The following is a 26,498-nucleotide window of genomic DNA, read 5'->3' on the forward strand; positions in this document are numbered from 1 at the left end:
AATGCCTAAAATAGAGGACTGCTGTGTAAACTATGGAGCACTCATGACATGAAATACCATGTGACTGTTCAAAAAGTGCTGGGAAGCATAACTGCCATCAGCAGAAATATGATGTCAAGAAAAGCAGACTGTAAAAAGTATATACATCAAGCAACACGGCTATTTTATAAAATGTATACGAACGTATGTGCTTGGAAAAATTATGGAAGGGAATGTACACCAACTTGTCAACAGTAACTATCTCTAGACATCAGGTTTAAGGATGGTTTGCGATGATTTTAGTATTCTTTTTTGTTTATCTGTGTTTTCTGATCTTTCTCTAATGAACATGTGTTACTTGTGGAACAAAAAAAACAAACTTCTGTTTTGGAAGAGGCAGCATGGTGCTCCGGAGGAGCACTGGATGTGAATCAGGCACTTTTGATTTTAGCTCTAACTAACTGGCTCTGAACTCAGACAAGTCATAAGACTTTCTGGGGCTTCAGTTTTCTCATCTGCAAAATGACAGGATTTGATTCAAGACCTCTAGCCATTTTCCAGAATGTTATGATCATTCCAGAAATTTGAGAAGTCTCTAGTTTGGAAGAAGCCACTCTTTATAGCATTGCTCCTATATTTGCCCCTCTCCTTGTATGAATTGGCTTCCCTGGTGGCTCAGAGGTTAAAGTGTCTGCCTGCAATGTGGGAGACCTGGGTTCGATCCCTGGGTCGGGAAGATCCCCTGGAGAAGGAAATGGCAACCCATTCCAGTATTCTTGCCTGGAGAATCCCATGACGGAGGAGCCTGGTGGGATACCATCCAAGGGGTTGCAAAGAGTCGGACACGACCGAGCGACTTCACTTGTATAAATTGGAATGACCTGGCTTGAACATCCCAGCTCTTTAATGAATGCATGGCTGGCTGAGACAGTGGCTTCCCTTGGTTCCAGTGGTTCAGGCTAAGTCCCTCGTTAAAAGCCAGCTTGATAGCAAAGCTTCCCTAGATTTGATACTTGTCCATAAGGAGAGCACAATAGATTAGAGGCGGCTTATTACAAACCCATATGTGAGCTTCTGAGTAAAGGGTGTCTACACTCCTAGGAGAGTGGGGACTAGAGCCCCAGCATGCATGTGACAGAAGCCTCCACCCAAGAACTAGAATGGGTGCGATGATTAGTAATGACAGAACAGTCTCTTCAATGACAATGACAGCTGCAGGCTTGCACTGGGCACTGCCTCTGTGCTGGGCGCACGCAGCACCTCACTGAATCCACCCCTAGCCCTGTGCTGCAGGCCCTCGTATTACTCTCATTTCATAAATGGGAAAACTGAGGATTAGAGAAGTTAAGTGCCTTACCCAGTGTCACACAGCTAATAGGTGGAAACTCAGGATTCATCCTCCAACAGGTGTCCCTCTAGAACCCAAGATTTCAACCACCTTGCTGAGCAAGAAGTTATTTAGTTCATTTGCCAACTTTGGCAGGACCAAACTGGGGAATATGAGAAGAGGCCCTGTGTTCTATTGGCCTCCAGAGGATACCAGGGGCAGGGGTGTTCTTGGAGGGCCCAGGCCATACTGGTTGCCAAGCTCAGGGCATGATGGCTGCAGGGCTTTGGCGGCCTGCTGTCTTTGGTCTGATGGCCTCCTAGCAGATAGAACAGCCCCCAGCAAAGCTGGATGGATTCTCACCTGGTTCTCTTTCATGTTCCTCACTAGGTCTTTTGCCTGAATCCACAAGTCTCTGCACAGAGAGAAGGGAGCCAAGAGAAAAGTCAGTTAAATACAACTTTGTCAGGGGCTGAAAGCTTGCCGCTTGCCCCAGCCTACGCACAAGGCTCTAAGCAGGAGGCTGCATTGCACCCCTCCTGAGTCCTGGAAGGCAGACACTGACCTGATTTTTTTTATTAGGCCCATCAACAGACTAAAGCCAGCACAGGAGACACATCTCGGTTTTGACTTAACACAGACCTTTCTTTTAAAGCCTCTTTGACTCTTCCAGCACCACCACCCTCCCCCGGCCCACCCCCCACCCCACCCCCCCACCCCCGGCACCATCAAAGCCTCCCATCCAGATGCCAAGGATGACAGGGCGCCCAGCCCTGCAGAGAGCCAGAAAAAGAGCTTACTCAGCAGCAGCACGGCCTACCGCTCCGGTCCCGAGGGGGCATATGGGCTTCAGAACAGATGGATTGAAGTATCTAATGACATCTGAAAGGACTAAAGAGAGAGCTAGTTTGAGGCTGTGGTCCTGGCAGCCGGTGGTCACCTGTAAAGACTGACCCACTCTGGGGTGAGGTGCCAGGGTCCCTGCCCCTGTCCCAAAGCATGACCTGCCTTGGGCTGTGAGGGCCACCGTGTAGCAGGCCCTTGGAAGTGAACAGAGTTGAGAAAAGCTGGCCACCAGGTGCTGGCCAGCCAAGTGCTAAGCCCCGAGGTGTGTGTGTGTGTGAAGGGAAACTGAGGCTGGGGGAGGCTACGCCAGCTGCCTGAGGGGGCTGGGATCTGAGCCTGAGCACTCAGATCCCGCAGCTCTTCACTGTCCTGCGCTGCATACTCGTTAGGGAAAGTGTGCTGGGATGGGGGCCTCGGCAGGCTTCCTCCCTGCCCTCCCTCATCCTGAGAGTGACAGCGGAGCGGGAAGGCTCCGGGGAGCACATAGAAGACGCGTCCCAGAGCTGACAGCCGGAGGACCGCTAAAAATAGTGCTGTCAGGACCAGTTAGGCTGTGTCTGCCCCAGAGAGAGGAGAGGGCAGACGGGGAGAGTGTCACGGCTGCGAAGCGGTGCTCCCCTCCCTGGCACCTCTTTCCACTGTCCCCATCCACAAGTGCCTGGGGCTTTGTGGAGCAGAATCCAAAAGACAGCTCAAGAGCGGCTGCTTTTGAAGGAAGCTGACACTGTGCAGGTAGCAGAGAGAGAAGGGGCAGGAGAGCGGGAGTCGTCCACTGGGCTTCGTCTGCTTGGGCAGCCCCCTCAGTCACCTGGGGCCACAACGTCTTCATCCTCAACCCAGACTCATGAGGCTCCTTTATGGCGCCCTGACCAGCCCGCGGACGGAACCCATCCCCTATGCGTGGTGGGAACCCAGAGCTGAAGGTCACAGGGTCAGAGTGGGTGTGTGGGCATGTCTGTGTGAGAGTGCGCACGTGTGAGTGGGTGGGGGGTGGGGCACTTTCTCTTCCTCACATCAGGAGGGTCTGCGAGGATGAATGACAAAACAGCTTGGTGTTGAAATTTGTTCAGTCCTGTCTGACTCTCTGGGACCCCATAGACTATACAGGCCATGGAATACTCCAGGCCGGAATCCATTCCCTTCTCCAGGGGATCTTCCTGACCCAGGGATCGAACCCAGGTCTCCCGCATTGCAGGTGGACTCTTTACCAGCTGAGCCACCACGGAATACCAAATTAAAGGCGTTTGTAAAACACTGCTTCTTTGTGATCAAACATGGCCTTGGGTCTTTTCATATCAATCTGCCCATTATTTTATTCTAGGGCTGCTGGCAGCTGCTCTGTCCTAGTTACCCCTCTCTGGAGTCAGAACAAAGGACGCGGGCTGTGGGGCTGGGCCACCTGGGTTCCCAGGGACTCTGCCACATACTGACCGTGTAACTTTGGGATGGTCCGTTTACTTCCCTGAGACTCAGTTTTCCCATTTGCACAATGGCACAATGGCTGTGGTGGGTGAGGGGACACAGCTAGACTGGAAGAGCTCTAAGGTTCTGGGGTCAAAGAACAGATGGGCTGAACTCGGGCCTCGATGCCCCTGTAGCACTTTCTCCTGGAAGACGAGTTGCTCCTCTGTGGGCTTGGCTACCCAATATCGCCCCGTCCCTGGCCCATCCCTCTTAGCTCGACTGGCTTCACTGTCAGCTCCAGGTGAGTCCCGTCCCTACGGGCACGCAGGTGTACCCTGCCCCCACTGCCCTGCCTTCTGCTGCTCCTCTGCTCAGTGGGGTCCCGGCCATGCTGCACTTAATGGGGGGCTAGCAGGACTTGTTACCAGGTGGGTCAGGGACCCCCAAAATGGAGACAGACTGAGAAATCAGGTAAAGCCATAGCTGTGCTTACGGTTTCAGGATCTAAACTACACCCCATCTTCCTAGACTCCCCCAAATACACCACTTCATCTCTTTTTTCCTACCAGTTAAAGGTAAACAGGGCCAAACCTAGTCTGGGCTGTGATAGTCACCAAGTCACAGGGGCCCGCTCCTTCCGAACCCTTGACTCTTTGCAAGAGGACCCCCCACCACTTTGGCCACCAGTGTCCCCTCACCTGTCAATCAGATCCTGGAGGGCTGGGCACCAGGCCTCTGCCTCCCCTGATGGATGGCAAGGGCAGATGGCAGGACCAGTGTCTTATTTATCCCTCACTTTGCAGGGAGCCTCATAATTCCCAGGTCCTTGGTGACATTCATGGGCTAAACTGACAGGGCACCAATTACCTCACTTGTTATTATGCTCTGCTTGAGTGTCAGCTCAGGAGAGCATTTGCATTGCCACCCGAGTCTTTTCACTCTAATTATGGAGTGAAAAGTGGTATTCTTGCTCCTGGCTTGTGAACACCAGCCATAGGTGACTCTATCCACCAGGCTAATTCAGCTGGCATTAAGGCACTCAGGGGTTTCAGGATGACTTAATCGAGTTGCAAGGAACCTCTGATATTAAGTGGAAAAAGAAAAAAAACATGCTACATATAACATATTCCTAAGCACATTTATATATAAAAGGCCAAAATCTTAATACTGATTATCTGACTCCTTGCAACTCCATGGACTGTAGATGCCAGGCTCCTCTGTCCATGGAATTCTCCAGGCAAGAATATTGGAGTAGATTGCCATTTCCTCCTCCAGGGGATCTTCCTGACCCAGGGATCAAACCCAGATCTCCTGCATTGCAGGCAGATTCTTTACCATCTGAGCCACCAGGGAAGCCCAATCATTATCTCAAGATGGAGGGATTATGGTTAGTTTTCATTCTTTTCATTTCACTTTGCTGAAGCCAATTGATATATCTATTCTGTAAGTAAGGGAGTTATTATAAAATGAAATGAGCTGATAATTGGAGCTGGGTCTTCTCCTGGGTGTGGTGATGGGGGCAGTGAACGGTGGACAGTTTCCCAGATGAAGTGCTGTAGGTCCCGCCTTGGGGTCCTGGAGGAGAAGAAGCCTCGGGATTTTGGTCCAGGCACCCCTGACCCCTCTCCTACATCCCTTAACCTTAACCCCATGTCTCTTGGAGTCTTCTCACTCAGGGACCCTCGGACATATCTCTCATGCCTTCCTTTCAAAGGACGTGACTCTTCACACCCTGGCTCTCTGTCCTCTCAGAATGTCCTTTCCTCAGGCTCTGCCACAATGTGGCCAGTAGGGCACATCCTCTTTTTTCACCAAAGGGCTGCTGTGTTGGGAGGGACAGGGACAATCTGGATTCCAGCCAAGAAAACACCAGACTCACCAGTCACCACTCCCATGCACGCTTGCAGCTCCTGCTTTTCAGTCCTGCAAGTAGAAGCAAACATACAACACCAGCCTGAGTTTGTCGCCTACCAATGCTTGCCCTCAACTGCTGTGGCCTCTTTCACAACAGGCTTCAGCTCAGCATTGCTCTGATTCTGGATTTATCCTTCCTGGAGACAGAGGCACACCTCAGAGGGCAATGGAGCTCCCAATATGGGGTGAGCAGCTCTGGACCCTCCTCCCCACCCCTCTAGTCTGGTCCCAAGTTGGAAGGGGACACAGACTGCCACAGAGAACGAACCTGACCCTGGTCCAACTCTGCTTGCATCCCCCGGAGCAGAGCACAAAGTCTGGAGGAAGAGCAAGAACCCCTTACTCAGCCCTTCCCGCTGTTCCTCCCTTATTCACCCAAGGGAGCCAGGGGGATTCCCACACAGAACGCTGGATGAAGAGGCAGGAGTTTGTGTTCTGGTCTCCACTCTCCTGCCTGCCCCTAAGGGAGCCTGGAGCAGGCGTCTCCTCCCTGGCCCTCAGGTCTCCCCGCCAATGAAGCAGGGAGACAACAAGAGCTTTTCAACCTGGAGGCTCAGCTCAGCTCTGTTGCTCTGGGGTTCCCGAACAATTACCATTCTTGTTTCTCCAGGTCGTCCGTCCCTGAGTCTGGAGGCTGGAAAAGATATGGGGTGTGAGCAGCCCAGCCAGGGAAGGTGGCAGAGCCTGGTCCTGGGGAGACCCCAGCTGCCTGCAGTACACTCCCTCCCACCAACAAAAGGGAATCCCTGGATCCAGAAAATGGCCAGACCTGCCTGCATTCATTTTTCAGGGAGGGAAGAAAGGATGTTAGATTTTCTCCAAAGCTTGCTGGTCCAAACTCAGGAAATAACAGGTGTAAACGGTTTCTTCAGATTAGAAAACTGGGTGGGAGAGCTTAGACTTAAATGTGTCTCTGTAGAATGTTAACATCCTTCATAGAAACACAACAGGTTGTTTCATTGTGACTTTCCATACTCTAAAATAGAGAATCTAATACACAGTCTAAAATGTGTGTGGCCTGTCTCCCTTGCCTAGAATGAAAACTCCAGGAGGGCAGGAATTTGCTTCTGTTTTGTTCTTGATTATATTTCTCAGACCTAGAACAGCATCTGATGCATCACAAGTACTCAGTAAATACTCACTCGATACTATTTTTTGAATGAACAACGAAAGCATTTGATTGTCCTCTTGGTAAAAGCTGAACCACACAGGACTCAGTTGGAGAGTTTCCCTGGTCATAGGGTTGAGGTGAGACCATGAGAATCTTGTCTTTTGTGAGGTCCCAGGGATGCTTGGGGGCTTCCCAGATGGTGTTAGTGGTAAAGAACCTGCCTGCCAATGCAGGAGGCATAAGAGATGCAGGTTTGATCCTTGGGTTGGGAAGATCCCCTGGAGGAGGAAATGGCAACCCATTCCAGTATTCTTGCCTGGAATATCCCATGGACAGAGGATCCTGGCAGGCACAGTCCATGAGGTCACACAGAGTTGGACATGACTGAGCAACTAAGCACAGAGATGCTTGGAATTGTGCCCAGAACACTGAAAGTCCTCAGCACATATTAGCTGTCGTCAATAGTAGTATTTTCACAGGTTCTGACACCAATTCTCTCTCTCAAAACTCCTAGAAGACAGTGTCTCCAGGTGTGGTGATGACAGGTGATAAGGTACCATCACTACCTTACACCCAGTCTGCTGCTGCTTCCCTTTAAAGGGCCTGCTTGTCCTTCAGGACCCAGCTTCAAAGACAGCCCGTCAGTCTCTAAAAATGGGCCACACCTCTGGCTCCCTCTGGGGAGGGCAGGCTGACTCTCCTCTGACTGGGATGGAGTCCTCTATTCTTTTCAACAAGAGGGAGCTTGAAAAAGTTTTCTGAGGGAAGGTAACACATTAAACAGAAAACCACATGCAAATACAAGTCGGGTGAAATCCTGAGGGAGGCCTGGCTCTGGGGCTGAGGCAAAGGGGTCAGCCTGTGCCTGGCCAAAGTGGACCTGACTGACAGTAGAGGTTTTCCTCAGAAAAGCCAGATGGGGGTGGGGAGGGGAAGGAAGGGAGAGACCGAGAGGAACAAGGTAGAGAGCATGGGAGAGCTTAGGGAGAGGTCACAGAGGGGAAGGCTGGAACAAGCCCAGCAAACTCCTCTGCTACCATTTTGCCAACCGCTGGCCATTTCTCCCCTACACTTGAAAGGTTGTTGTTGAATCATGCAAAGACACCAGGATTCTTGGCCCCCAGAGGAGAAGAATTCAATCTGGGGCCAGAGATGAGGCTTGATCGCTCAGAACTTTTGTGTAATAAAGTTTTATTAAAGTACAAATGAGATAGAGAAAGCTCCTGACATAGGCATCAGAAGGGGGCAGAAAGAGTACCCCCCCGCCAGTCTTCAGCTGGATGTTATATAGTCACCAGCAGTCTGTTAATGAAAGAAAGGAATGCCTTAAAACTCAGAATGGCACCAGGCCCCTCACCCCTAAGATGCATTTTGGGATACTCTTGGCACCAAATGGTTCATCCTGGGCCATAAAATGATTAACTTGAATCTTGAAGAAGGGCAGATCACCATACAAATAGTTTCATTTACATAGATTAGGGGAACAATATCTGAGTATAACATATTGGTTTGTCAAGTAGGTTCTGAGCCAAGAGGCGGAACCAACTTGAAGACAGAGTTTGGGGTAAATGCAGAGTACATTAGCATAGCTTAAGATAAACATTTTCATAAGAAAAAGGCATTGGTTAACTTCAGGTGAAACCAGGTGTCATTATGGCAACACAGTATTTTAAGAGAAACCTTCTTTTAAATCTGTATAGAGAAGGAAAAAATATCGCTAGTTTGTTTCCTCCTGCCGCTTAAGAGAGAAAAATGTCTGACACTTGCAGGCTATTCCCTCGGTTTGGAGACCCCTGGCCTTCCTGCCTGTTACCCTCTTACGCTCTTCACTGGCTGCATGTTCTGTGGCCCTAGAGACACATGACTGAGACACAAGCCTTGGCTTCAAGGAATTTGAGAGAGCGGATTATAACCTCCCTGGCACTGCAAATGTCTGTGACTCTTAGTTAAGAGGGATGAAAGGTCACAGATAGCACACTGCAGTGTAACCCTATTTAGGTCATACACACTTTCTCTCTCTCACACACACCCCCTATATATTGAAGTGTGTGTGTGTGTGTGTGTATGGCTGAGACGAGAATAGGAGCTATGACTGAGACCTTCCATTTTTTAATACTATCTACACATGTTTTCATTATAATGAATGTCTGTCACAGTATTAGTTTGAAAACAATTTTGATGACTCTGATCTCTAACATTCTGTGAGGAAAAGGAAGTCCAGATTAATTAAACAAACAAGTGCTAGCATCAGTCACAAGTAAGTGCTAGGCCTTGGAAGCTCCAGGAACTTGGAGCAAAAGCACCGGCTTTCCACCTTCCTTCTTTTTCATTTTGCTATCTTCCATTATCTTTCCCTATCCTGATGTCTTTCATAAACCAGGCTGAGTTCATGAGAGCTGACTCTCAGGGCAGACAGAGGCAGGCAGCCTCCTACGAACTGTGCTCTTGGGGCTTATCCTGAAGGCTGAGGATAATGATCAGGGGCTGGGAGACCATCATAGACTGAAAGCATCTCCCAACACCCTGGGCTCCCAGGAGGAGAGAGGGTGAGCTGAGTGACAGCAGGAGCTGCGAGGCTGAATAATTCATGAGTCAAAGAGCTCTCTCAGAGCCAGGACCAAACAGTGGAAACCGCTGATTGGTTTAACTTTAGAAACCTGGCTTGGAGTGGAGCGTTCCCTGCAGGGAATTTCCCTGCCTCAGGAAGGAGAATTCGTGAGTCCTCCAGCCAGTGTCACACACTCCCAGCTCTGCGATGTCACCATCAGCACGCAGGGACACACAGGCTCGGCAGCTGCAACGTGCTCCTCGTGACAGAAAATCTCTCTTCTCATTATTCCCACCTCTCCTTTACATCCCTCCCCCTGGGACACCTCCGCCTTCACCCTCATCCATGTGCACGTGTGTACACACACACCGTACACGTGCAGGTTTAACCCCACCATCACAAGCAGCAAAGAGCAAGGGTGGGAGCCCTGGCCGCAGATTTCACTGGGCCTGGTCAGCTTTTCTAATGTGAAGTCTTCACCATGGCCGGCACTGTGTGCAGAGAAGTGGGGTGGGTTTGCAGCAAGGAGGCAGCCTGGGCCAGGGGCAGGGGTACAGAGGGCAGCGGGGACACAGAGGACAGGGGGAAGGAAACGAGGTGGGCAGAGATGGGAGGAAGACATGGAAGGGGAGAGGCGAGGAAGGGGAGAGGCAAGGGGGTACTGGTTCAGGTGCGAGGGGTACAGGGCAGAGCTGAGAACACCTGATTAGTGGTCCATGCCGCTGAGACTACTAGGACTTGTGGGGCAGCAGTGCTGAGCCCAGAGCAGTGGGACTGTGGGAAGCCAGGACTGACCGGAAATCACACTGGCTCTGCTCTCCAAGCCTCCGCTCTTCCTGCTTACCCCTGTCTCCTCTTTCTTCTCTCCATCCTTCCCTTATTGCTCCCTTTCTCAGTTCCTGGACCACATAAAACAATACCACTTCAAAGTTATTAGCAAAGATGGGTGTATTTTTAAAAATTTTCCAAGCAGGTAAGGACATTTTTCTTCTTTATCTCATAAGCAGATAGTTCAAGAGATTGCTTTTAAAATTCTGTGTGATCTTTGGCTAATTTATCAATAGGTTTGATTTACTCATGAGAAAGTTCAAAAATTTCCTCATCCTAATGTAAACAGAGTCAGTCACTCAATTTAAAACAACATCAACTCAGAACCCTAGATTTTAGGATTTTTCCAGTTCAGAGAATGTTCTCTCTCCCCAAGTGAAACATTCTTCCTGGTTACTAGGAGCTCATTCAAAGAATCCTCAGTCCCAAACCCAGCCTCCCACCTCCATCTCCTTGCTATACTCACATTGCCAATGGCTGCCACAAATTTAATATCAGAAGGTCTCAGAGAGTGAACTGCAAAGACAAGAACCCATGTAAGAAGATCAGATCTACATTTCACACAATGTGGGCCCAGGATGCCAAATGGGAGAAGCAGACCCAAGGTCCTCACCCCAAGGATGCCCCAAGGTTGGCCATGGGAGGGGGAATCTGAAGACCAAGAAGTCACTGGAAGCCCTAAACCTGCTCCAAAGAGGCTCAGTCCTCAGTTGGAGGCCACACTGCTGACTGGTCTCAGGATCTCCAAGGAGGTGTCCCATGGAAGGTTACTCACAGACCTCCTTTCCTTCTCACCTGGCACTCTTTCTGCCTCTCACTTCCCTCTGTTCCTTGACTCTGCATTTCTTGGCCACCATTAATAAGACCCAGGGACAGGGGAGCCTGGTGGGCTGCCGTCTATGGGGTTGCACAGAGTCGGACGCGACTGAAGTGACTTAGCAGCAGCAGCAGCAGCAGCAGCAGCATTAACAAGACAGCAACACAGTAAAACGAAAATCATTTGGGTTCAAAAGGGATCATGTCGGCTTGGAGGCTTGCCAGAGAACAGGGCTGTGAACAGCCTGTGAACACTCAAATATCAGACACAAGCTGCTGGAAGCCTTCACAACCTACCTGGGTCACCAGCATCCTTAAAATTAAGTTTCCTTAGAAACCACTGATATATTCCTTGGTCATGTTATGGGGGCATTAAGGGTAAGCCTCCTAAAGAAGCCACTTCCTAAGAAGTATGTCGATTTCTTTTTCTAACCACACTTCTTAGATGGCAGAATAGTAAGAGTAGCGTGCTTAACTGGAAATCCTGGTAAGCCAGTACAATGCAAACAAAGCCATTAAACACAGTCCATAATGCAGCCATGTAAGACGATAAAGCTGGAGAAGAGGACCAGCTCAACAGCAACATTCATAGCATCCAGGTATTAGATGAACCTAACCCATTATAGGAAAAAATATGTCTAGAGCAGCCACTGTGGCTATGTTACGGGATTGGGAAGGCTCGTGCATAGCCAAGATCCATCCAATCCACAGCTCCCATGACATGGTCCACCCACCTGGAGGTGAGTTCCCAGGGGTCACCTTCACCCAGGTAAAGCCACCATGGGGCCATGTTGGCTTTATCTCTTGAGTGGTGTGTTTGGCTGTGTCCCTCCATAGAAATGACTGAGGATATCAAAAGAGGAGGGACTGAGAACAGGGAAGAGGGGAGATGTGAACAGCCAAAGGTGCAAGCAGAGTGGGGCTCAAGCCTCTGCCAGCTGCACCAGAGAGAAGACGCTGGCCTTCTTGGCTCTGGCTCAGAGTCACATACCTGAGTTAGAAGGCACACTGGATCCTGGAGAAGGCACATTCTCTGAGTTGCAAAAGAATGAAAAACTCTTCAGGCTCTGCCCCTGAAACCAAATGTCAGAAATATCAACTGCCTTGTAAGGGAACGTTACAGGTCCTGAAAGCTTGATGCAGAGATGACCACGTACTTATTCTATGAGGCTCAAAATCCAGAAGCAACAATTGTCCATAGTCATGCTCTTTCAACCCTTTACCCAGTTCACTTAGTACAAGAAGACATATGCCTGTTGAGAACGATTTTAGAGGTGGCAAGTAGGATGCCTCAGAACAGTGGGGTGGAGAGGGAGGGAGGCAGGATAAAGAATAAAAACCAACTCTTGTGATAATGAGAAAGTTCTGGAGATAGAAAGTGGTGACAGGTACACAACAATGTGAATATATTCAATGTCACTGAACTGTACACTCAAAAATGATCAATTTTATATTATGCATATTTTATCACAATAAAAAGGAAATCATGAAGATACCCAATATATCTAGACTAAAAAATTTTTAAATCTCTTCTATGGTGTTATATTTTTTGTATTATCTACTTTCCTTCTTTAAGTTTGATTGCTTATACAAAAGTGGGTATATGGGGCATTATGTTATTTAGAGCTGGGAATTGGATAAAGTGGAAATTGGGAGATTCTTGTGTCCCCACTGGAACAGAATGTGTCCTAAGCCCAGAGAGGCTGCTGAAAGCAAGTGACGGGGCTCGGGGGAGGGCTGGTCCTCAAGGCCACTTGGCTGGCTCAGATGCCCGTATACATCCAAAGCAGCCTCCACTTCTCTGAATCAGGTGGAGGACTTTGGGAAGGAGATCACACGTATTCTCCCCAGAACCGAGAGTAAAAGGGGAAAGATTCCAATGAGGGAAAATGTGCAGTAAATTGGCTGCACATCTGTCACCAGGAGACACAAGTTAATTTCTCATGAATTACTGATTTCAGTAAGAGATAAAGCATTTACTCTCAACTCTTATCTTGTAGATATTCTGGGAAAACCTCACCCAAATGACTTCGGATAACTCACAGCATCTGCTTAAAGGTTCACAGAGATAACCAGCCTCTTTATAAGGTTTTCTGGGCACTTCTGGGAACTACCTGCTCAGCCTGAAGCGATCTTGAGCCCCAAATTCCAGGAGCTACAGCTATGCTGCCTCCACTCTGCCAGGTAACCTGTCTGTCTCTGGGGAAGCAGCTCACCCAGTCTATACCCCCAAGGCCTCAGGGAAGGGCCCGTCAACTTGTATCAAGACTTGGACTCACCCTTCAGCAGGGAAGTCACCACCTCTCCCATGAAGACAGAGCCCTTACCTCCGGCCACAGCTGCTCTTCCAATGTGTTCTCTCCAGGGGAAGTATGGGCCTGGGTCGTTCCTAAAAGAAAGCAAGAACTGTCCTGGTTATTTATCTGGAGTTAACTCCCTGCCCTAGATGCACAGCTTTCGTGCATTTCCTCTCCACCCTACCTATTTGCCCTGCTCGTTAATGTCCCTCGTGTTAGGAAAGTCCAGGTTCCATTCCAACTATCACCTCTGCTGTTTGGGACCCTGTACATCCATTAACGCAGTCTCTTAGGGCAGAATCCCCAGGTTGTGAAGCAAAAGTGTCATCTGGAGGGGGGGTTAGCAATAACCCAATATCTTGCACAGACAACATTACTGCAGATCGCTTTGTGGGTTCCTTAGTGAAGAGCAGAACTCTAGGGGAGAGTGATGTTGGACAAATAACTGCTGTTGTTTGGGGATCCGGGATGAATCAGGGAAAGCGGAGGACATTCTGGAACAGTCTGAAGGGTGATGTGAGCTTAAGAGCTAATAGTGGCATTCCCAATAGCCATGACTGTACATAATAGCTGGACAAGGGCTGTCTTCAAAATCTTACTGAACATGAAATGAAGAGGAAGAAAAGACAGGTGGAGAGACTGCTAAGACACTATTCTCATCCCAGCTTACTTCGTGCCAGTCTTTTAAAACTTCATTTTTAAAAAATTTTATGTACAATGAGAGATTCACTTTATAAGCCAATGAGTTTCCCCAACAAACCTTTAGTTTTCTAAATACACAAATAAGGGTGTAGCACAGTAAAGTGAAATGGAAAGTGAAGTCGTTCAGTCATGTTCGACTTTGCGACCCCATGGACAGTAGCCTACCAGGCTCTGCGGTCCATGGGATTTTCCAGGCAAGAATACTGGAGTGGACTGCCATTTCCTTCTCCAGGGTATCTTCCCAACCCAGAGATCGAACCCGGGTCTCCTGCATTGCAGACAGACGTTTTACCATCTGAACCACTAGCACAGTAACAGCACTCTATTTAGAGGAAGGAAAACAATCACCCATGGTGTCCAGTACCCCTATAGCCAAGAGTGGTTTCATGTGCTCACACTCATGTCCACCATCAGGCTCCTGATCAGTCTCACTTTTCATTCAGTTGTAATCAGTGTGGATGCAATATATCCTACAAGCTCCTTTAATGCTGTATCTTGAGCTTTCTTTTTCACACTGATATATAATCTTGATGCTAACTTCAACAGCATCAAGAAACATTTATGATACTGATATGTAATCAGAGGTCTGGCTCCCTTGCTCTCTCTGGCTTCTCTCCTCCCAGTTCTCTGTCCAGGGTGCACATTCCCTGAATGGGCATGCCATGCGAGAACCCCCAGACAGCATCAGACAAGGCCAAAGGGAGGCCTGACTTGGGGAGAGCGGACTTGATCTCTTTTCCACTCCAGCCTTCTTCTGCAGTTTTGCTTCCTGAACCTGAAAAGAATTTATCTGGAGTTTCATGAGGGTCAAGAGTGTATTTCCATTTCCATGATCCAGCGGATGTTGGCAATTTGATCTCTGGTTCCTCTGCCTCTTCTAAAACCAGCTTCACAGTTCACATATTGCTGAAGCCTAGCTTGGAGAATTTTGAGCATTACTTTACTAGAGTGTGAGATGAGTGCAATTGTGTGGTAGTTTGAGCATTCTTTGGCATTGCCTTTCTTTGGGATTGGAATGAAAACTAACCTTTTCCAGTCCTGTGGCCACTGCTGAGTTTTCCAAATTTGCTGGCATATTGAGTGCAGCACTTTCACAGCATTATCTTCCAGGATTTGAAATAGCTCAACTGGAATTTCACCTCCACTAGCTTTGTTCATAGTGATGCTTTCTAAGGCCCACTTGACTTCACATTCCAGGATGTCTGGCTCTAGGTGAGTGATCACACCATTGTGGTTATCTGGGTCGTGAAGATCTTTTTTGTACAGTTCTGTGTATTCTTGCCACCTCTTCTTAATATCTTCTGCTTCTGTTAGATCCATACCATTTCTGTCCTTTATCAAGCACATCTTTGCATGAAATGTTCCCTTGGTATCTCTAATCTTCTTGAAGAGATCTCTAGTCTTTCCCATTCTGTTGTTTTCCTCTATTTCTTTGCGTTGATCGCTGAGAAAGGCTTTCTTATCTCTCCTTGCTATTCTTTGGAACTCTGCATTCAGATGCTTATATCTTTCCTTTTCTCCTTTGCTTTTCGCTTCTCTTCTTTTCACAGCTATTTGTAAGCCCCCCCCCCCCACCCAGACAGCCATTTTGCTTTTTTGCATTTCTTTTCCATGTGGATGGTCTTGATCCCTGTCTCCTGTACAATGTCATGAACCTCCATCCATAGTTCATCAGGCACTCTATCTATCAGATCCAGTCCCTTAAATCTATTTCTCACTTCCACTGTATAGTCATAAGGGATTTGATTTAGGTCATACCTGAATGTCTAGTCATTTTCCTTACTTCAGCAACACATAAAAAAGATCACACACCACAGCCAAATGGGATTCATCCCAAGTTCACTAGGATGGTTGAATATAGGCCAATCAATCAATGTGATATACCACATAAAAGACAAAAACCTCATGATCATCTCAACAGATGCAGAAGAAGCATTGACAAGACTCAATATCCATTCATGATAAAAACTCTTACCACAAGTGGGTATAAAGGAAACATATCTCAACATAATAAAAGCTATTTACAACAAACCCACAGTCAATATAATATTCAACAGTGAAAAGCTGAAAGCCTTCCTGCTAAAATCTGGAACAAGACAAGGATGCCCACTCCCGCGTCTTCTATTCAACACAGTGGTTGAAGTCCTAGCCACAAAGATCAGACAAAAAAAAGAAATAAAAGGTATTCAAATTGTAAGGGAAGAGGTAAAATTGTCATTATATGCAGGTGACATGGTTTTATATGTAGAAAACCCTGAAGACTCCACAGAAAAACTACTAGACTGATAAATTCTCAAGGCAGTAGGATACAAGATTAACATACGAAAATCAGCTGCACTTCTTTGCACTAACAATGAAATATCAGAGAGACAATGTTAAGACAAAAAACTTTTAATATTGCATTTAAAAATACTTAGGGATAAACTTGACCAACGAGGTGAAGAAGGAAATGGCAACCCACTCCAGTATTCTTGCCCAGAGAGTTCCATGGATGGAGGAGCCTGGCAGCCTACAGTCCGTGGGGTCACGAAGAGTTGGACATGACTAACACTGACCAAGGAGGTGAGAGACTTATATGCTGAGAACTATAAAACATTAATAAAGGAAACTGAAAATTTTCAAGTAAATAGAAAGCTGTCCCATGCCCTTGGATTAGGAGAATTAATAGTTAAAATGACAATACTACCCAAAACAATCTACAGACCTAATGTGATCTCTATCAAATTACTCATGACATTTTTCACAAATAATCCTAAAATTGACATGGAAAAGATCCAGAATTGCCACAGTAATCCTGAAGTAAAAGTATAAAGCAGGAGGCATAGCCCTCCTTCAGACAATACCATAAAGCCACAATACTCAAAACAATGTGGTATCAGCACAAAAACAGACATATAAATCAATGGAACAGAACAGAGAGCCCAAAAATATACCCAGACACATACAGTCAATTAATCCTTGACAAAGGAGGCAAGAATATACGATGGAAAAACGTCTCTTTGGCAAGTGGTGTTGGAAAAGTCAGACTACTGTATGTAAATCGATGAAGTCAGAACACCCTTCTCACCATACACAAAAATAAACTCAAAATGGCTTAAAGATGTAAAGACACGACATGAAGATGTCGTAAGACATGACACCACAAAACTCCCAGAAGGGAGCATAGGAAAAACATTCTGTGACATGAATCGTATCAGTGTTTTCTTAGGTCAGTCTCCCAAGGCAGTACAGATAAAAATGAACAAAATGGGACCTGAATCAAATTTACAAGCTTTTGCACAGCAAGTTCAGTTCAGTCACTCAGTCGTGTCCAACTCTTTGCGACCCCATGGACTGCAGCATGCCAGGACTCCCTGTCCATCACCAACTCCTGGAGCTTACTCAAACTCATGTCCATTGAGTTGGTGATACCATCCAACCATCTCATCCTCTGTCGTCCCCCTCTCCTCCCGCCTTCAATCTTTCCCAGCATCAGGGTCTTTTCCAATGAATCAGTTCTTCGCATCAGGTGGCCAAAGTATTGGAGTTTCAGCTTCAGCATCAGTCCTTCCAATGAATATTCAGGACTCATTTCCTTTAGGATGGACTGGTTGGATCTCTTTGCTGTCCAAGCAGCACAGCAAAGGAAACTATAAAACAAAAAACCAAAAAGGCAACCTACAGAATGGGACAAAATATTTGCAAACGGTGTGACTGGCAAGGGCTTAATTTCCAAAATATACAAACAACTTGTACAACTCAAGTAAAATTTAAGTGAAAACAAACTTACGAATAGAGCCTGAGAAACTCAAGGTCTTTGGCCACCACTATTTTTTTCAAAAGCATTAATCATGCAAACCCCGGGTGATTCCTAGAATGCCACAATCCTCGGAAAAATAAAGCAGAATGCTCCATTTTATCAGACATGTCCAGTTTTCCATGAAAACTAGCCAGTGAAAAACTAGTCTGGGAACCAATGAAAACTGGCTCTGAGTGGGCCCAGATGTTGAGTTTTGCAGGCAAGGTTTTCAAAGTAGCTATTATATATACGTTCAAAGAATTAAAGAAAAAATTCTTTTTTAAAGAAAAAAAAAAAAAAAAGGTTAGAGACTCAACAAATAGAAGCTATATTTAAAAAGTCCAGAAGTGATAATTAAAATACCTGAAAAATTTACTAGATGGTCTCAGTAACAGACTTGAGATGGCAGAGAAAAGGAATCTGTAAACTTAAAGGTAGATCAATAGAAAGTACCTTTCTGAAAAATACAGAGGAAAAGAAATTGAAGAAAAACGGATAGAGCATCAGAAGTGTGTGGGTATTGTCGAGCATACAAAATAACCAGGTAATGAGTCCCAGAAGAGGCAGAGAGAGGGAGGCTGAAAATTAAGAGATTAAGAGATAATGGCTGAAACAAAGAAGCAGGGAAGAAACAAAAGCAAACAAACAAAAAAACCACTTTAGGTAAGAAAAACACAATTTTCCCTGGACACATCAACTGTAATAACTGATGTGTCTAGATGTAGATTAAAGCTGAGGTAAACAAAGCTCAGAAGAAAAACAGCTTTTAATGTATAGGAGACCAACATTATGATAAACAGCTGACTTATGGGAAATGGTGGAGGCCAGAAGGCAGTGGAATGATCTATTTAAAATGCTAAAAGGAAGATGATCCCATGTGGCATGGTAATATAAAAAGAAATGAAGTACACAAAGAGTAAATATGGAGGTAAATCCGAACTAAAATTGCCTGTATAAAACAGAAGTCAACAAATTATGACCCACAGATCAAATTTGCCCACAGCTTATTTTTATATGGTTCACTAGACAAGAATGATATTTACATTTTAAAGGGTTATAAAATAAATAAGAACTTGTGGTAGAGACCATACATGATCCACAAAACCAAATATTTACCATTTGGCCCTTTACAGACAAAAAGTTTACCAAACTTGATATAAAAAAAAAATTAAAAAGGGGACTTCCCTGGTAGTCCAGTGGCTAAGATTGTGCTCTCAGTGCAGGGGGCCCAGGTTTGATCCCTGCCATTCCCTTCTCCCACATTGCAGGCAGATTTTTTACCATATGAACCACCAGTGAAGCCCACTCATTTATTTATATTAGACTTTAATAGGACAGGGATGCATGCTATAATCAAATGCCAAAATAACAAAACTGTATAGTCAGCAAGCTAACACTGAGCAGGATAGCACGGGGCAACTGAAGCAACAGAAATATTTAATCTGAAGACAAGAAAGAAGGAAAGATCAAAGAACAGGCAGGACGCATTGAAGGATAGTCAGATATCATTTTAAGACCAGAAATGGGAAGCCTAGGGGGGATATACGAGAACTTCCTTCAGGATCTGAAAGGACTGGAAAACCAAGGGGGATGGTGGTGTTCCACATGACCCCCAAACCAGGACAGGACCAGTGGAGATAGATTGTCCCTTGGTAGAATAGCCTGGGCTACCTCGATAAGAATGGGCCACTCAGGGCACCTGGTCCAGGCAGAGGCTGAGGGCCAAGGTGAGCGAGTGGCACGCATCAGACAGGTGTTAGGAGCTTGTCCATGGGATTCTCCAGGTAAGAATACTGGAGTGGGTTACCATTTCCTTCTCCAGGGGAATCTTCCCAACCCAGGGATCGAACCCAGGTCTCCTGCATTGGAGGCAGACACTTTAACCTCTGAGCCACCAGGGAAGACTGGACACCCTTGGTCTGGTCAATCTCTCCAGACCTCCATTTCCTCCCTTTTAAGATAAGGTTGATAATCATTGCCTCATGGAGTTGCTGTCAGGATTAAACACATGTAAACACAAAGTGCAGCATCTGACACATGGTGAAGATTCAGTAAGTGGTAGCTATGATTATTCAAATTTCAATATCAGAGAGATGACCAAGCGTAGACCCTTTTCAGATCCTTCCAGTCTCAATGTTTTGGGATTTCCTCATTTAACTAGAGAATTCACGTTTACCTTGGTGATTTAACTCATGCCTGAAAACTGCTCCGAGGCATCACAAAGAGGCTACTCCTGGAATCAAAGTGTCTAGATTTGAAGACCCAGATGGAAACTCAGGACCCCTTGGACCTGTCCCTACTGACTCCCAGGCCTTCACTCCAGTTCTCTGTTTCCCACCAGGTAAATGGGAAGAAAAATTCTTTGGGAGAAATTGTCAGAGCCTTTGTGAATTGCTTGGACACTAATCATGGAATCCCAAGGGAATTTTCCCATTTGGAAAGCTGCTTTATTCTCAAGCTCATGGATCTATGAAGGGCTTGGAGTTCCCTGGAAAACTACCTGCTTGTGTGAAGAAGGGACCATTGCCTGAGGACCACTGCTTCTCCCTGAGATGCAGCAGTGTAAGAGGAAACGGCTACCTAAGCCAGGAGGAAAGCAGGCCTTGCCAGAGCCCAGCAAACACCATGCGGGGCCTTTTTCTAGGAGCCAGGCCCACTGACTCACCAGTCTGTCGCCTCTTTCAGCTCATGACCTTTTATGTCTGAAGCCAGCAGGCTCATCCTGCTCAGAATACCACTTCCATTAGGCCACTCCCCTGCTGAAGAACACTGAATAGTTCCCACTTCCCAATACTGCAAATCCAAATCCTAGGCTTGTTGCATGACCTTGAGCCAGTCACTTAACCTCTCTAAGGCTTAGTTTTTGGGGCTTTTAAATTTTAATTGAACTATAGTTGATTTACAATGTTATGTTAGCTTCTGGTGTACAGCGAAGTGATTCAGTTTTATATATATATATATATACATATATATATATATATATACGCACACACACACTTCTTCCTATTCTTTCACAACATGGTTTATTACATGATTTTAATGTAGTTTCCTAAGCTTCCTTGGCAGCTCAGACAGTAAAGAATCCGCCTGCAATACAGGAAACCTGGGTTCGATCCCTGGGTTGGGAAGATCCTCTGGAGGAGGCAATGGCAACCAACTCCAGTATTCTTGCCTGGAGAATTCCATGGACAGAGGAGTCTCACAGGCTACAGTCCATGGGGTGGCAGAGTCAGACACTACTGAGCAACTAACATTTTTACTTAATGCTATACTGTAGGACCTTGTTACTTATCTATTTTACATATAGGGTTTAGTTTTTTTAAATGTAAAATAACAGATTTGGATTAAATCATTTTAGAAGTCTCTAAGTCTTAAGACACTCTGATATTCTATTGTTCTCATCTAAGGGTTTCAAATTTGAAATTTCATTCAAAAAGACGCTGATGCTGGGAAAGATTGAAGGTGGGAGAAGGGGACAACAGAGGATGAGATGGTTGGATGGCATCACCGACTCGATGGACATGAGTTTGAGTAAATTCCAGGGTTTGGTGATGGACAGGGAGTCCTGGCGTACTGCAGTCCATGGGGTCGCAAAGAGTCGGACACGACTGAGTGACTGAACTGAACTGAAGGATTTCAAGATCGCACTTTACCTAACTTGTCACCTCCCCCGACACCAATCCTGCATTGCTGTCCGGCAGGACTGCTCCCTGCTCCTCAAACCCATCACGTTGAGCCCTGACTTTGCCTTTGCGTATGCTGTTTCCCCGACTCGGATGCCCTCCCTGTTCCTCTGTCTTTACGTTAATCCCACTCATCCCCAGCACTTAATTGAGTTCCAACTCCCACGTGAAACTTCTCCAGCCCACATTCATCTCTCAGTTCTCTGAATCCTGCTGCTTTTATTACATCTGCTTGCACCTATTTCGGTGCTTAATTCTTCTCCAGTGATTTTATGCAGATCAGTTCTCTCTCCCCAGAGGCTTCCTTACATTTGGTTTTTTATTTCCCAACCAGGCTCAGCCCTACTTGGATTCTAGGAAGGGTGCTCAGACAGTTAACTGACAGTAGCAAAAATGCAACTAGATGAAAATGATGAGCGACAATAAAGTCTTCAATTCTACAAGGTGCAGATGACATTCCAGAAAAGTAGGACTCCTGAGCCCCCAGAGAAAACCTCATACCTGTGCCTACTATTCAGGGCAGGAATTCGGAGGCAAGTGTGTGAGTTGAAGCGGGGGTGGGAATAGGGATTCAGGAATCTGATGTAGAGGAGAGAGTCTGACACCAGAGCTCCGGGTTGGCTCTGCACTAACTAGACAGGCGACTTGAGAAAGCGCCCCTGCCCTCCCCGCCACCTCCCCCATCAATAACTGGAAGGATCTGGGCCAACCAGAAGTCCTTCAAGGTTGCTTTCTGTTAATTGGAAAGAGACTATTTCTAGAAGACTGTACTGGTAACCTCCAGGAAGGACTGCAGGCCCTTGTAAAACAAACATTGACTAACTTTACTTGTTCTAATAATAAAAGAGGCATTCCTTTCCTCACAGAATGACTTCACCCAGTTCCCATCTTTGGCTTTGCAGCAACAGGCCTGGCCTGGGTGTGCTACCAAGCCAAGAGCCTTCATTTACTAGTATGACAGTCTCCTGGAGAACTTCTGACCCCTGCCAGGAAAGTGAAATTCTAGAGAAAATTGTATTTTATTAGGCATAGGGCTTCCTTGCCAACTTGCTTTAGCAAATTGCAGTTTTGAGATAGGGATGTTTCAGTTTTCTAAATCAAAACTTTTCTAAATTGAAACTTTCAGAACAGGAATCTGTTTTCATACGGGTTTTTTGAGTCCATTTTAAAGCTTGAACAAAAGCTCCAGTTTGGTTCTTTCCTCTGTTGGGCTCTATTGTGATGCAGGAAGGTGGTGAAAGGCCTTTTTTGTGGACTCAGAACTGAATTCTGGCTTCAGTGCTTAATAGCTGGATGAACTTGGGCAAGTTATTTAACTTCTGAGTCTCAGTTTTCTCATCTATAAAATGAGGAGAATAGTACACCCCTCTTAAAGGGAAGTTGTTATATATGTACAATGCTTAGTATGGGGCTTAGCTGTTCTACTGAACCTCATGAATTTATTTTGAAGGGTATAATGGTAGTGCCCCAGGTGCCTGACAGATAATGTTCATAGTGTCTAAAGACAGGCATCTTCATCCTAGGCCTCAGCGAATCTTAGTTTTTCAAGGAGTTAAAGCATCACACGCTAAAAAGTAACCAAGCACATAAACAAACAACATATCCAGGAGCAAGTATTAGCAGAAAAAAACAAAGCAGAAAATAGATCAAAAACTTGGAAGATTGAAATTATAGACAAAAATTATAGAACTGCTGTTTTTTAAAAATAAATTTGAGGATATTTATAGGAATACAAAATTATTTTTAAAAGTGACATTGCAAATTTGATAGAGAACTAAATGTAAATTAAATTTGAACAATGAAACCAATTTTCAAAAATCTGAAAGGAAAACGATTGTTTCCATAGAAGCTGAAAAGACCTTCAACAGCTTTAACATTCGTTTCTGATAAATGTAAACACACTCAAGAAAACAGAAATTTGTGGATACTTCCTTAATGTGAACACACAAAACATAATTTATGTGTATATATGTATAATTCCCAAAGCCCATCATCTAGTTGAACAAGGAAAATGTTTTCTACTAAAGTTAGGAATAGAGTGGGAATTCCCACTCTCTCCCTTGCTGTCTAGCACTGTATTGGAGCAGACAATGCAATCAGAAAAGCAAAGTCAGGAAAAGGAAAACTATTGATAACGTGAGAGTAACCTTGAAAACTCTAAGAATCAGCGTTAAACCTAACCCAAACAATAAAATGATTTAGCAAGATATAAAGTATAACATTCACATAAAAATTAAAAACCTTCACATACAACAGTATATGGCCTGGCTCAGTTAGCAAATATAATGGAAGACATTTATAATAATATGAGATAAAACACTTCTGAATAAGCCTATTTTCCTCCATTTACTAATTTAAGGCAATTTCAATAAAACAGCAATACCTTTCTTTTTTCTGAAGCTAGGTGAATTGATTCTAAGACTCAATAGAAAAATAGAAAAATAAACATGCAAAATAGCTATGAAAATCCCAGAAAACAAGAGCAAGGAAGTAGGTAAATTAGATTGAAAAATAATCACAAATTCTTCCTATCCTTGAATGTATGTCACTTGGCGATAGAACGCTGCTGTTCCTCCCAGCAAGAGGAGAGGTTAAGGTCTCCACCCCTTAAGCCCGGGGTTGGCCGTGTGAACGGCTTTGGTCAGTGGGACATTATGCAAGTCCCAATGTAAGCGTGAGACTTGAAAAGTGTTGATACTTTTGGAACTTACCCTCTCATCGCTTTTTGGCACCTGAAAATACAGGATTTTTTTTTTAAGACATCTTCCTTTGCAATCAGAGAATTTAACTAAAATACTACTTCTCATCTGTGACATTTCAAGAATTCTAAGGCCTGACAATATACTCTATTGTCAAGCTGTGGAGTAGGCATTTTCATATATTTATATATATATATATATATATATATATATATATATATGGGAATGTAAAATGGTACAATCCCTATGGCTGCGGGAAATTTGGCAATATCTAACCATTTGTGTACTTATCGTTTGACCCAGAAATCCCAGTTTTAGGAATTTGCCCTAAGCTATACCTCCCAAAACATAAAAGAGACACATGTATATGATTGTTCATGACAGCATTACCTAAAATAGCAGAATATTGGAAGCAACCTAATACTCATGTCGGGAGACTGACTGAATACATGTAGTACACAATGAAATATCCTATAGTTGGGAAAAAAGTTAAAAAGATATCTGAACAGATATAATGTAATTTCAAGATACACTATTAAATGAAAAAAAACAACAGGATGAAGAAGAAACGTATAATAGTTTATCTTTGTGCAAGAAGAAAAATAATATATATTTGCAAAGCAAAACATAGAAAGGATATGACAATAATTAAATCTGTTACCTACGGGGACAGGCAGAAATGGGATGGGAAGGCTAGGCACAGGAATGGAAATTCTGAGTATATCTTTTCACATTGCCTTGACTCTTGAACCATGTTAATGTTTTATATATTAAAAAAATAAAGTGAGGGGCTTCCCTGATGGTTCAGTGGTTAAGATTTTGTCTTCCAATGCAGGCGGTATGGGTTCAATCCCCGATCGGGAGGCTAAGATCCCATACGTCTCATGGCCCAAAAAAGCAAAACAAAACATAAAGCAGAAGCAATATTGTAACAAATTCAATCAAGATTTTAAAAATAGTCCTCATCAAAAAAAAAAAAACTTAAAAAGTAAAATCAACAAGAATAGGAGAAACCCTATAATTGAATACAAACAGAAACAAAATTATATGTCAAATAGATAACCACACAGAGAGAAGAAAAGAGTTAATACAAGTGATTTTGATCAAAATATTTTGATTACATACCCTGAGTGGAACAGAACGAACAGTCTAAGGACAAAAACACAAAGATTTTGAACTTCGTCTGTTTGTGGTGTAGTACTGTAGTAATTCTAATATTGTATGTACTATAGGATTCAACAAATGAACAAATGTATCGAGTTTTTGTAAAGCTGGTTTGCACTGCGGGATAAGGAAAATGCAAGTCTGGAAGAGGACAAGGAGATAAAACCCTAACCTAACTAAAAGTAGAGACATCTGTATAAACACATCTTTTTAAAAAGAAAACTATGTTTCTGAGCTCTGCGCTGAGAGAGCTTAGACATAATGACTCTCCAGCAGCAATGAATACCACTAGCACCTGGATCTAAATAAAATCCCCTATCAGTTAACATCTTAAAGGCATTGCTAACTGCATGGCTGAAATAGGGAAAATGGGTTAGTCTGAATAACTTGTTCTATAAAGTTAGAGGTGCTTAAAAATTGATGAGGAAAGAGAAGTCAGCTTGGAGAGGCTCTCACAGGCCAATAACTTGAGCATCAAAATGAGTAAGCACAAGGCTGGGTTATGACATACTGATTAAAAAAAGAATCCATAAGTCCATTTTATCTTTTATGAAAGATAAATCTCAAAGAATGGGGTATTTTTAGAAGAGAATTTTTTAAAACAGGAATGCCAACAGTAGAAGAGGAAATGATAGACATTTAAAAATCACAGCTTACACTCACCATGGTAATAATTCAGGCAAAATTTATCAGTGGATGCTAAAACCATTAGTTATAAGAACAGTCACTTGGTATCTCCCTACAGATTATAAATCCCATGGGAGGTACCCTTACAAAGGAGAAATCTGGCAGACACCATCTTAAACAAATTATCAAATTTAACATCAATGAAAATATTTGCTAATATCACATGTATCCCTAAATGTTATACATCAAGGACACAACACAATCTATGGTGTATTTCTACCTGAAGAGTTTAGTCTGACTGTAGCAATAAAGAAACAATTTGGAAAAATTCAAACTGCAGTGCACAAAAGAACAAGCCTCAATTTTTCAAGAACACAAAAATACAAAATAAAAAAGAAAGCAGGGAAAAAGGCTAAAGAACTACTGTAGATTAAAAGGGATTAAAGAGGCAGGAAAATAAACACAGTGTGTGGTCTTTGGTAAATCTAACAAGCAATGACTGAAAAAGTGAACAAAATAATACAAAGCCAATTAACTTATTCACCATGTTAGAGTAAATCATACAATCATCTCAATAAGTGCAAAAAAAGCATTAGATAAAATTCAACACCCACTCACAATTTTTTTTAAACCTCTTAGCGAATTAGGAATAAATTAGAACTTTCTTAGTCTCATAAAGAGTACCTACAGAAAAGCCTGCAAACACCGCACGTACTGATGAAACATTAAAAATATTTTTCTTTTGAAAATAAGACAAGAAATAAGACAAGCATGC

General features: G+C 44.5%; 1 protein-coding gene across 3 annotated transcripts in view; it reads right to left on the reverse strand.

The window, feature by feature from the left end:
• PLB1 (phospholipase B1) overlaps positions 1-26,498 on the reverse strand; it is a 132,641-nt gene that overhangs the window by 91,989 nt on the left and 14,154 nt on the right. For all 3 annotated transcript variants that reach the window (XM_013967846.2, XM_005686861.3, XM_013967845.2), the window contains exons 3-9: positions 13,101-13,162; positions 11,765-11,846; positions 10,424-10,473; positions 6,064-6,104; positions 5,436-5,479; positions 2,107-2,197; positions 1,670-1,721 (exon numbers count right to left, since the gene is read on the reverse strand). In XM_013967846.2, coding sequence (XP_013823300.2) covers positions 1,670-1,721; positions 2,107-2,197; positions 5,436-5,479; positions 6,064-6,104; positions 10,424-10,473; positions 11,765-11,846; positions 13,101-13,162 — 422 coding nt within the window. The remainder of the gene's footprint in view (positions 1-1,669; positions 1,722-2,106; positions 2,198-5,435; positions 5,480-6,063; positions 6,105-10,423; positions 10,474-11,764; positions 11,847-13,100; positions 13,163-26,498) is intronic.

Source organism: Capra hircus, chromosome 11, assembly GCF_001704415.2.
Source record: "Capra hircus breed San Clemente chromosome 11, ASM170441v1, whole genome shotgun sequence".
NCBI classification, from domain to species: Eukaryota; Metazoa; Chordata; class Mammalia; order Artiodactyla; family Bovidae; genus Capra; species Capra hircus.